General features: G+C 52.1%; 1 protein-coding gene across 4 annotated transcripts in view; it reads right to left on the reverse strand.

Moving 5' to 3' along the window:
* Positions 1-12,529, reverse strand: part of LOC134339751 (EH domain-binding protein 1-like) — a 125,587-nt gene that overhangs the window by 63,319 nt on the left and 49,739 nt on the right. For all 4 annotated transcript variants that reach the window (XM_063036505.1, XM_063036504.1, XM_063036506.1 and 1 more), the window contains exon 2: positions 165-222. In XM_063036505.1, coding sequence (XP_062892575.1) covers positions 165-222 — 58 coding nt within the window. The remainder of the gene's footprint in view (positions 1-164; positions 223-12,529) is intronic.

The following is a 12,529-nucleotide window of genomic DNA, read 5'->3' on the forward strand; positions in this document are numbered from 1 at the left end:
ATATATAGAGAGAGAGAGAGAGAGATAGAGATAGAGAGAGAATGAATGTGTGTGTAAGATAGAGAGAGGGGGAGGATGAAAAACAAACACACACACACACACACACACAGAGTACCTGTGACCTCTCACCCTCCACCCACAGTGCCCCGACACCCCTCACCTACCTTTGAACACACCCTCCTGTTCCTCCGGGTCCACACCACGATCAGCTTGTCGGGCTGCCTGCAACGGAAGAAGGGACGAGCGTCACTCCACGCCTCCAGCCCAGCCACCACCTTCCGCCTCCCTCTGATAACCCCGCAGCAAGATCCCATGACTTCCGAGCGTCGCCATCTGGGAGAAGCAGTAGGGAGAGCGGAATTCTCCCCCGCTCTGCTCCTGACCGTCGCCACGGCAACCGGGACAGGAGCCGGGCCTCTCTATCGATGGGCCCCGAGGTCAGGAGTGCTGAAGGCCTCGACTTCCTCGGGAGGCCGAGGAAATCCAGCAGGACCCTGGAGACCCTCAGTAATCTTACGGGTGACACCAAAGAGAGCCCCCGAGCCAATTGCGTCGAAGTCTGGTCTGGCGACTGCTCTGCCTGAGACTGCAAGGAACCGCAGAGGATCACGGACACAGCTCAGCACATCGCAAAAAAAACCGGCCTTCCCCTCTGTGGGCGCCGCCTACGTTTCCCGCTTGCCTTGGGGAAAGGTGGCGGGAAATGTAGACCGGGCCTCCACTCGCCGGAATTCAGAAGAACGAGGGGCTGACCTCATTGGAATCTATCGAGCCTTCAAAGGCCTCGACAGAGTGGATGCTTCCTACGGTGGGGGAGTCAGGGGCCAGAGGGCACAGCCTCGGCATGGAGGGGCGTCCTTTTGGAACAGAGAAGAGGAGGAATTTCTTCAGCTGGGGGTCGGTGAATCTGTGGAATTCGTTGCCACAGGTGGCTGTGGAGGCCAAGTCTTTATGTGTATGTACATCAGAGGCTGATAGATTCTTCATTAGTCGGGGCGTGAAGGGATATGGGGAGATTAGAGCTGAGAGGGCAAAATGGATCAGCCACGATGAAATGGTGGAGCAGATTCGATGGGCCAAATGGCCCAATTCTGCTCCTATGGTCTTTTGGAAAATCAAGGACCCCTTGCACCCTTTAATATTCTCTCTTCTGCCCTGGTCCGTCAGGTGGAAGCTACAAAAGCACGTATTCCAGGCTCAAGGACAGGTTCTAACCCACTGCTGACTCTTGAACAGACCTCTTGGCCTCTTGTCCTCTAGCCCCTATGGACATCAGTGGATCTGGGGTTGAGAGGGTGAACAGCTTTAAGTTCCTCAGCATAAACACCACTGAGGATCTCTCGTGGTCTGTACATACCGGCTGTTTGGTGGAAAAGGCACAACAGAGCCTCTTTCACCTCAGACAGTTGAAGAAGTTTGGTACGGGCCCCCAAATCCTAAGAACTTTCTACAGGGGCACAATTGAGAGCATCCTGACCGGCTGCATCTCTGCCTGGTACGGGAACTGTACTTCCCTCAATCGCAGGACTCTGCAGAGAGTGGTGCGGACAGCCCAGCGCATCTGTAGATGTGAATTTCCCACTATTCAGGGCATTTACAAGGACAGGTGCATAAAAAGGGCCTGAAGGATCACTGGGGACCCGAGTCACCCCAACCACAAACTGTTCCAGCTGCCACCATCCGGGAAACGGTACCGCAGCATAAAAGCCAGGACCGACAGGCTCCGGGACAGCTTCTTCCACCAGGCTGTCGGACTGATTAATTCCCACTGATACAATTGTATTTCTATGTTATATTGACTGTCCTGTTGTACATAATATTTATTAGAAATGACTATAAATTGCACATTCAGACGGAGACGGAACATAAAGATTTTTACTCCTCACGTATATAAGGGATGTAAGTTATAAAGTCGATTCAATTCAATTGTGCCATAAGATGAACCCTCTGGACCTCACACAGCTACCTTCTTAGTTGCTGTTACACTTGATTCTGCCTCCTGCTACTGTTTTACCTCGTTCCACCTCAATGCACGGAGTGCATCGTCAGATCTGTATGCAAGCACATCACAGAAACCAGAATCCCCACTCTGTCCACGTTTCTCACCAGCCCAGTGAAGCAGCCAGAGGAATCAAAAACCCCACCCATCCCTGACGTCCTCTCCTCACCCGTCACAGAAGCCCCAACGAGAGAGTGCGCGACGTGCGGGAATGGGACAGGGCAGGTGACAGAAGTGTTTGTGTAGGGGAGGCACTTCGCATCTAGTGACCACAAAGCCGTCGGTTTCAGAGCAACTATGCAAAAAAAAAAAAGTAGGTCTGCTCTGCGGGTTGAGATCCTGCACTGGAGGGAGGCCAATTTTGATGGTATCAGAGAACATCTGCCAAGGGTGGATCAGGACAAGCTGTTTTCTGGCAAAGGTGCTCTTGCTAAGTGCATTCAGAAGTGAAATTTTGAGAGTACAAAACTTGTAGAAACATAGAAAATAGGTGTGGGAGTAGGCCATTCGGCCCTTCGAGCCCGCACCGCCATTCAGTACGATCATGGCTCATCATCCAACTCAGAACCCTGTACCTGCCTTCCCTCCATACCCCCTGATCCCTTTAGCCACAAGGGCCATATCTAACTCCCTCTTAAATATAGCCAATGAACTGGTCTCAATTGTTTCCTGTGGCAGAGAATTCCACAGATTCACCACTCTCTGTGTGAAGAAGTTTTTCCTCATCTCGGTCCTAAAAGGCCTCAAACTGTCAAACTAAAGGGGTCCTTTATCCTCAAACTGTGACCCCTCGTTCTGGACCTCCCCAACATTGGGAACAATCTTCCTGCATCTAGCCTGTCCAATCCCTTTAGGATTTTATATGTTTCAATAAGATCCCCCCTCAATCTTCTAAATTCCAACGAGTATAAGCCTAGTCGATCCAGTCTTTCATCATATGAAAGTCCTGCCATCCCAGGAATCAATCTGGTGAACCTTCTTTGTACTCCCTCTATGGCAAGGATGTCTTGTATGTGCCTTTTAGAATATAACGCTAGAATAACAGGTTCAGGATTTTGAGAGATATTGAGGCCCTGGTTGAGAAAAAAAAGGGAGCTGCATAGCAGGTACCAGATATCCCACCTCTCCTGGAAGTTCCGGGAGTCTCCTGCATATTAATAGTGGCTCCCTGATGCCCGCAAATTGTATACAATGGCCCGGAAATCAATTTTTTGGAGAGCGAACGAGCGAAAGAGCACGAGAGAGAGAAAGCAAGAGAGAGCAAGCGAGAGCGACCACGAGAGAGAGAGAGAGAAAACGAACGCACGCCACGGCAGAATGTTCCAAAAAAAGAAAATATACGTCACCCCAGCCTACCCTAAAGTGTACCCCTACCTAATAGCAGTCAAAAATAATGACAGTGTTGCTCGCTGCACTGTTTGCAACAGTGACTTTTCTATTGCCCATGGTGGGTTAAGACTGTAAAAGACATGTTGAGGTGAGTTTAACAGGTGTCATTCGTTCATTAGCATAGCTAACGTTATTTAAACTAGCTGGCTAGCTGCTAAGGAGCTACTCTATTGCAGACATCCCACCTCTCCCGGAAGTTCCGGGAGTCTCCTGCAAATTGATGGTGCTACGCCCCTGAAGTGAGTTTTTGCGGGGTGGGATGTCTGAGGTATAGGCAGGTGGGGACAAATGAGGTGCTTATGGAGTACTGGAAATGCAAGAGAACACTTAAGAAAGAAATCAGGAGGGCTACAAGAAGGCATGAGGTTGCTCTAGCAGACAAGGTGAAGGAGAGTCCTAAGGGATTCTGCAGATATGTTAAGGGCAAAAGGATCACAAGGGACAAAACTGGTCCTCGGGCAGATCAGACTGGTAATCCATGTGTGGAGCCAAATGAGATGGGGGAGATCTTAAATGGATTTTTGTTGCATCTGTATTTACTCGGGAGTCGGACTCGGAATCTGTGGAAGTGAGACAAAGCAGCAGTGGACCGTGCACAGATTACAGAGGAGGAGGCGTCTGCTGTCTTCAGGCAAATTAGGGCCTGACAAGGTGTTCCCTCAGACCCAGTAGGACGCAAGTTCAGAAATTACAAGGGGCCCAGCAAAGGTATTTAAGTCATCCTTAGCAACAGGTGAGGCACTGGAGAATAGCCAATGTTGTCCTGCTGCTAAGAAAGGCTCTAGAAATAAACCAGGAAACTACAAGCTGGTGAGTCTGACACTGGATACATGAGTATTTTGGAGAGACAGGGCTTGATTAGGGACAGTCAGCATGGCTTGATGCATGGTAATCCATGTCTGAGCAGACTTAGGGAGATTTTTGAGGACAACACCAGGAAAGCTGATGAAGGCAAGGCAGTGGATGTTGTCTACATGGACTTTAACAAGGCATTTGATAAGGTCCCGTACGGGAAGTTGGTCAAGGAGATTCGGTCACTCAGCGTTCAAGATGAGGGAGTAAATTGGATTAGACATTGGCTTTGTGGGAGAAGCCAGGGAGTGGTTGTAGATAGTTGCCTCTCTGACTGGAGGTCTGTGACTAGTGGAGTGCCACAGGGATCGGTGTTGGGTCCACTGTTGTTTGTCATCTGTATCAACGTTCTGGATGATAACGTGGTGAACTGGATCAGCAAATTTGTGGATGACACCAAGACTGGGATTGTAGTGGACAGCGAGGAAGACTATCAAAACTTGCAGTGGGATCTGGACCAGCTGGCAAAATGGACAGAAAAATGGCAGATGGAATTTAATGTAGGCAAATGTGAGATATCGCACTTTGGCAGGACCAGCCAGGGTGGGAGTGTGATAGAACAAAGGGATCTGGGAATACAGGTCAATAATTCATTGAAAGTGCCATCACAGGTAGATAGGGTCATAAAGAAAGCTTTTGGCACATTGGCCTTCATAAATCAAAGCATTGAGCACAGGAGATGGGACTATATGTTGAAGGTGTATAAGACGTTGGTGGGGCCTAATCTGGAGTATTGTGTACAGTTCTGGTCACCTACCTACAGGAAAGATGTAAATAAGGTTGAAAGAGTACAGAGAAAATTTACAAGGATGTTGCCGGGTCTGGGGACCTGAGTTATAAGGAAAGATTGAACAGGTTAGGACTTTATTCCTTGGAACGTAAAAAGTTGAGAGGAGATTTGATAGAGGTATACAAAATTATGAGGTATATAGACAGGGTAAATGCAGGCAGGCTTTTTCCACTGAGGTTGGGTGGGACTACAACCAGAGGTCATGGGTTAAGGGTGAAAGGTAAGAAGTTGAAGGGGAACATGAGGGGAAACCTCTTCACTCAGAGGGTGGTGAGAGTGTGGAACGAGTTGCCAACACAAGTGGTGCATATGAGTTGATTTCTAATGTTTAGGAGAAGTTTGGATCCATGCATGGATGGCAGGAGTATTGAGGGCTATGGTCCAGGTGCAGGTCAATGGGGTTTAATGGTTCGGCATGGACTAGATGGGCCAAATGGCCACTTTCTGTGCTGTACTTTTCTATGACTCTACTCCTTTGACTATATGTGTCACCAGCACATCACAGTGCACAATGATTCTTCTGACCCAAAGACCAACACAGCCCGAGGTGGGTGACACACTGAGTGGTGGTCAGCACAACGATTTACAGCACAGGCGACGCAGGTTCACTTCCTGCCGCCGCCTGAAAGGAGTTTGCAGATTCTCCCCGTGACCGTGTGGGTTTCCTCTGGGTGCTCCGGTTTCCACCCACGGGTTGTAAATTGTCCCGAGTTCCTTCAGGTTTTCATAGCCAGGAGGAGGTAATGGGGACAAGCTCCCACTACCAATTAAACGCTCCCAGTGGCGTGCGTCTCGAGCAGCCTCTGACAACCATGTCCAGCTCCTGCCCTTCACCTGTGGCTTAGCTAAGCCCGGTGGAACCGTTTCCACTGACAGGAGAAGGGGCCGAGGCGGGTTACTGGCGCCTTGAAACCAGTCGCTTCGGGCAGACGGGGCTAGTCAGCCCATGGTTGGCAGCCCATCTAGAAGGAAAACTCCAATCTCAAGCCTCCACTACCTTGCGGCTATCCCCAGTCAAGGGAAAGGTTTCAGGAGTGAACCCCGAGGGTAAAATTCGGAGCTGGAGTCCCTGAGGCAGCCCTACGCTGACTGGCAACTCCTGGTACCAGACTGTGTCGGTCTCTGCCGTTCCGTTGGGCTCATCAGATGCGTGGAGAGGGGGAGCTTGCAACATGGGCACAGCTCGCTCTCCGTATCATCCTGCCCGGGTTTGCGTGTCTAGACAGCGAGGATGCGATATCCGTGGTTGACCCCGACTGATGGATGCCTCTCAGAATTTGCCCCATGATTGGACTCGGGTTAAATCGGGTCGACCGCTGGCCAGCGTGGCTTGAAGCACCGGACGGGTCTATTGCGTGCTGTACCTCGACACATAGGTAAAAAGCGGAGGATAGCACAGTGAATTGCGGTTGATTGGACGATCGGTTAATCGGGACAGCCCTTTATTTGCGACAGCACATTTTGGCCCAGTTAAACGACTGCCCCAATTAGCCAAGGTATTAAAAAAAAGACAAAACTACTGTGTAACTGAGTGACAATTTATGCATTTAAATGAAATACAGAACAAATTAGAGCATTACAAATACAGTGGTTGACCGTCATATCTAACAATGACAGGAAACCAGTGTGGGAGAGTTTTTAAAGTTGCACTTGGCCAGTTCCACTCAGAGGTCCGGGATCCAGCAGTATGGGCAGACGCCACAACTGGGCCAAAAAACTAATCAAGCAGGATAGCCGGGATTCCCAAAATTTATTCAGGACAGTCCGCCGCTGAACTGGGGCGGGGGGGCCGCTGCCGGACCGTTTCCAAGGGGTGGCAGTGGTGCGCACTGGCGTGGCCGCCGGATGCTACACCGTGCTCAGGGCGAACTGTTTTTCTACAGCGCAGATTGCGCGCGTTGGTGTTCAGAAAGCAGCGATTTTAGTCGCTGATGGTTGGTGAGGATTGAGACGTAGGACAATTCGGAGCATTCAGGCCCTGGAGATGCCAGGGGTGACCGGGAGTGAAAATGAAACGATTTACTGACCTCAACAAGTTAGGCACTACGAAGAATTTGAAGGCATCGCCGATCATCTTGAATGTCACCTTTGGCCCCCACTGGACACCCAGCCCTCACCCGCGGCTCCAAGTAGCTGTTTGCGCGCGACAGCAGCCCCGCCCCGTTATGCCACTTCGAGAGGCCGGCTAAACCAGGTGAGGCGTACCCTGGTGAGAGGGCACGTCCTAGCTTGCAAAGTCAGCTCTGTCGGATGGGACGGGTGAGGTCTACGGTGAGATCTGATGGACAGGAAGGCCGTCTTGCAACGCCCCGTGGAGAGCCCAAGGCCTGGCAGGGCACAGAAGGCACCAGGGTCGTCCACTGCAACCAGGGAGGACCCCAACTGTGGCGTCTACATGTACTGCCAGATCCGGACTTCTGAAACCGGCCAAGCACAACAGCTTTTCCACTATAAAAACTCTCCCGCGTCTCCTGTCATGGTCGGACACGACAGACTACCACCGGCCGTGTTGGGAGTGCTCTAAGTTGTTCTGCATTTCATTTAAATGCATAACTTGTTACTCAGTTAAACAGCAGCTTGTCTTTTTCAATTATTTCCAAGAAACTTTGGCCTATAGGGGCAGCCACTTACTTGGGCCAAAATGTACTGGTCCAATATTGTCCCAGTTAGCCAGAATCCACTGTATATGGTCACACACACACACACACACACACACACACACACACACACAGTGGCCACTTTATGAGGTACACCTGCTCGTAAACGGAAATATCTAACCAGCCAATCACGCGGCAGCAACTCGGTGCATAAAAGCACGCCAACACGGTCAAGAGGTTCAGCCGTTGCTCAGGTCAAACAGCAGAACGGTGGGGGGGGGGGCGGGGCCAGGAAATGTGATCGGGATGATTGTCGGTGCCAGATGGGGAGGTTCGAGCATCTCGGAAACTGCTGATCTGCCGGGATCTCCAGGCACAGCGGTCTCCAGAGTTTCCAGAGAGCAGCCTGGGGGGGTGGGAGAGAAAAAGAATCCAGTGCCAGTTCCGTTTTACACCGAAATAGAAGAGGCCTCTGAGCGTCCATACTTCACTAATAAATTACTTTGACTTTTTAAAGTTTCTCACTGTATCTCGGTCCCCGTGGCACTCATAGACCAACCCAATTTCCCCCGAGAGACATCTGTTGGAAGGCAAGTGCCTTGTAGGGATGTGATTGTGGGAACTGGGGGAAATACGGTCTCTGGATGCTCAGGGCTGGTTACGGAGCCGCCAGTTCCGAAATCTCGGAATATCCCGGGCACGGGGCTGGAAGAATCAACGCGAGACTCGGCGGATGCTGGAAACCCAGAGCAACACTCACAAAGCGATGGAGGAGCTCAGCAGGCCGGGCAGGGGAATAAGCAGTCGACGTTTTAGGCCGAGACCCTTCGCCGGATTCGGTTCTCTCTTCTCCTTCCTTCTCCCTTTTCGTGTTCCCCACTTTAGTTACCCTTTCACCCCTTTCCTTCTCCTCACCTCCATCCGCGGCCCTTCCTCCTACGGTCCACCCTCCTCTCCTATCAGGTTCCTTCTTCTTCAGCCCTTTACCTCGTCCACCAATCACCTCCCAGCTTCTTACTTCATCTCACCTTTCCCCCCGTCAACCTAATCCCACCTATCACCTGCCAGCTTGTACTCTGTCCTCTTATTCTGGTTCTAAACACCCCCTACATTCCTTATCAGTCCCAATGAAGTGTCCCGGCGTAAAAGGTCGACTCTTTATTCCCCTCCGTAGGTGCTGCCCGGTCCGCTGAGTCCTTCTAGAGTTTTGTGTGATGGGTGGGGAGAATTCAGGGTCTCAATTGGCTTGGGAGTAGAATTATTAGGGTACAGGGGAAAAAAAAGTGGCAGAAGGCCATTCAGCCCCTTGGGCCCGTACTACCATTCAATATCATTGCCTAATTTTGTCCAGGCCCCATCCTCTCTCCTGTGCCAGTTCCCCAGAGGACTCAGACCCCTGTTTTTTTTTTTGATAAACGCTCAACAGTGCAGGCGACCCGGGTTCGGGTCCCTCCGAGGAGTTTGCACATTCTCATCCCGTGACCGGGCGGGTTTCCCCCCCGGGTGCTCAGGGTTTCCTCCCACAGTCCCACGACGTACTGGTTGGTAGGTTAAATAGGTCATTGTGAACTGTCCGGTGATTAGGCTGGGGTTAAATCGGGGGATTGCTGGGCGGCTCGAAGGGCCAGAAGGGATTATTCCCCACTGTATCTAACTCTGTTTACGCTTGGTGTAAGTGGCCAGCAGGAGTCGATGGGCTGAAGGGCCTGATTCTCTGCCGTACGACTCTAATGGGGACACAGGTGGTCCAGCAGTCTAGGAGCCATGCATCTGCCAGTTCCCAGGTGTGTGTTGGGGGGGGGGGGGGTGTCTGTGCTTTGCCTGTCTCTGTCAGCGGAATGACTCTCACCACCCTCCCTTCCAGCGCGATCAGAGGCCGCGGGCATGTCTGCGTTCTCAGCAGGGCCGGGTTCCGTCCGATCCTCGCCTCCTCTTCCTTATCTCCGCCCTGCAGGCCAGAAGCCAGGAGCAGCCTCTCTGCTGTGGGCCTGCGCCAAGAGATTTCCCTGACACGGTTTCACCGGAGTTATTCTCTCTCCCGCACCAGCCCACTCCCCCGCAACACGAGATCCGTCAACATCGCCAACTCGCGTTCCAGATCGTGTCCCAGAGAATCAACCACAATGGCGCGTCTCACGCCACAGGAGCCATCTCAGGCACTGATCGCACAGTGGGACGGTGCAGAGGGAGCTTCACTCTGTGGCTGACCCCGGGAGTGTGTGATGGGACGGTTGGAGGGAGCTTCACTCCGTGTCTGACGGGACGGTGTGGAGAGAGCTTCACTCTGTGTCTGACCCCGGGAGTGTGTGATGGGACGGTGTGGAGAGAGCTTCACTCTGTGTCTGACCCCGGGAGTGTGTGATGGGACGGTGTGGAGAGAGCTTCACTCTGGGTCTGACCCCGGGAGTGTGTGATGGGACGGTGTGGAGGGAGCTTCACTCTGGGTCTGACCCCGGGAGTGTGTGATGGGACGGTTGGAGGGAGCTTCACTCCGTGTCTGACGGGACGGTGTGGGGGGAGCTTCACTCCGTGTCTGACCCCGGGAGTGCGTGATGGGTCGGGGTGGAGGAAGCTTCACTCTGTGTCTGACCCCGGGAGTGCGTGATGGGTCGGGGTGGAGGAAGCTTCACTCTGTGTCTGACCCCGGGAGTGTGTGATGGGACGGTACGGAGGGAGCTTCACTCCGTGTCTGACCCCGGGAGTGTGTGATGGGACGGTGTGGGGGGAGCTTCACTCCGTGTCTGACCCCGGGAGTGTGTGATGGGACGGTGCGGAGGGAGCTTCACTCCGTGTCTGACCCCGGGAGTGTGTGATGGGACGGTGCGGAGGGAGCTTCACTCCGTGTCTGACCCCGGGAGTGTGTGATGGGACGGTGCGGAGGGAGCTTCACTCCGTGTCTGACCCCGGGAGTGTGTGATGGGACGGTGCGGAGGGAGCTTCACTCCGTGTCTGACCCCGGGAGTGTGTGATGGGACGGTGCGGAGGGAGCTTCACTCCGTGTCTGACCCCGGGAGTGTGTGATGGGACGGTGTGGAGGGAGATTCACTCCGTGTCTGACCCCGGGAGTGTGTGATGGGACAGTACGGAGGGAGCTTCACTCAGTGTCTGACCCCGGGAGTGTGTGATGGGACGGTGTGGAGGGAGCTTCACTCTGTGTCTGACCCCGGGAGTGTGTGATGGGACGGTGTGGAGGGAGCTTCACTCTGTGTCTGACTCCGGGAGTGTGTGATGGGACGGTGTAGAGGGAGCTTCTTGAAGTATGACCACAGCAAAGCAGCATCCATCATCAGAGATCCCCACCACCCAGGCCGTGCTCTCTTCTCGCTGCTGCCATCAGGAAGAAAGTACAAGAGCCTCAGGACTCAACCAGCAGGTTCAGGAACAGTTACTGCCCCTCAGCCATCAGGCTCGTGAACCCGAGTGGATAACCTCACCCAACTCCACTTGCCCCATCATTGAAATGTTCCCACAACCAATGGACTTACATTCCAGGACTCTTTACCTTGTCCTTGATATTTATTTATTACTAATATTTCTTTCTTTTTATCTTTGCACAGTTTGCTGTCTTTTGCACACGGATTGAACGCCCCAGTTGGTGCGTTCTTTCATTGATTCTATTATGATTATTGCTCTATTAAGGAATTATTGAATATGCCCACATGGAAATGAAGCTCAGGGTTGTATATGGTGAAAAATGTGGACTCTGATAACAAATGTACTTTGAACGTTTGAACTTTGTACTGCAGAGCATTGTGGGCATAGAAACACAGAAAACCTACAGCTCAATACAGGCCCTTCGGCCCACAAAGCTGTGCCGAACATGTCCTGACCTTAGAAATTACTCAGGTTACCCACAGCCTTCCATTTTTCTGAGCTCCATGTACCTGTCCAGGAGTCTCTTAAAAGACCCTATCATATCCACCTTCACCACCGTTGCCGGCAGCCCATTCTACGCACTCACCACTCTCTGAGTAAAAAACTTACCCCTGACATCTCCTCTGTACCTGCTCCCCAGCACCTTAAACCTGTGTCCTCTTGTGCGAGCCATTTCAGCCCTGGGAAAAAGACTCTGACTATCCACACGATCAATGCCTCTCATCATCTTGTACACCTCTATCAGGTCACCTCTCATCCTCCGTCGCTCCAAGGAGAAAAGGCCGAGTTCACTCAACCTATTCTCATAAGGCATGCTCCCCAATCCAGGCAACACCCTTGTAAATCTCCTCTGCACCCTTTCTATGGTTTCCACATCCTTCCTGTAGTGATGCGACCAGAACTGAGCACAGTACTCCAAGTGGGGTCTGACCAGGGTCCTATATAGCTGCAACATTACCATGTTACATTGCTGCCAGGATGCGTGGCGATATTCGCGGGTAGCCGCTAAAACCTCCTTAGGTCGTGCTGGCTTTTAAACGCAAAGAACTCATTGTACGTTCTGACGCGTGTGTGGTAAACGACTGAATTTGAATCCGATAAGGGTTGCCCAGTGGTAAGAACTCTTGGGGACAAGATCGAACAGAGGAGAGTTGTGGCACAGGAACAGGCCTCACAGTGCTGGGCCGAACTATCTGAACTAGTTATCGAACGCTTACCTACGCTCATCCCACCCGTCTACGCAGTGCCCCGGTCCTTACATTCTCCACACAACTCACGTGCCTCCTCCAGACAGACCACAACCACGGCGCTGTGGGACTCAGTGACCCAGAGAGCTAATGCAGGCTGGGATTGGGGCCTAGTGCTTAGGCTCTTGGTTGGGTCACCCGCATCAAATAGGTCAGAGGGTAGAGGCCAGACTGAGCATGGTCCAGGTTCGGGGCTAACAACCCTGACTCGTCTAAATAAAAAAATTGCTACGGAAACAGCAATGAAGAATCCTTCTACATCTCTTTGCGAACAAGGGCA

Source organism: Mobula hypostoma, chromosome 30, assembly GCF_963921235.1.
Source record: "Mobula hypostoma chromosome 30, sMobHyp1.1, whole genome shotgun sequence".
Taxonomy (NCBI): domain Eukaryota; kingdom Metazoa; phylum Chordata; class Chondrichthyes; order Myliobatiformes; family Myliobatidae; genus Mobula; species Mobula hypostoma.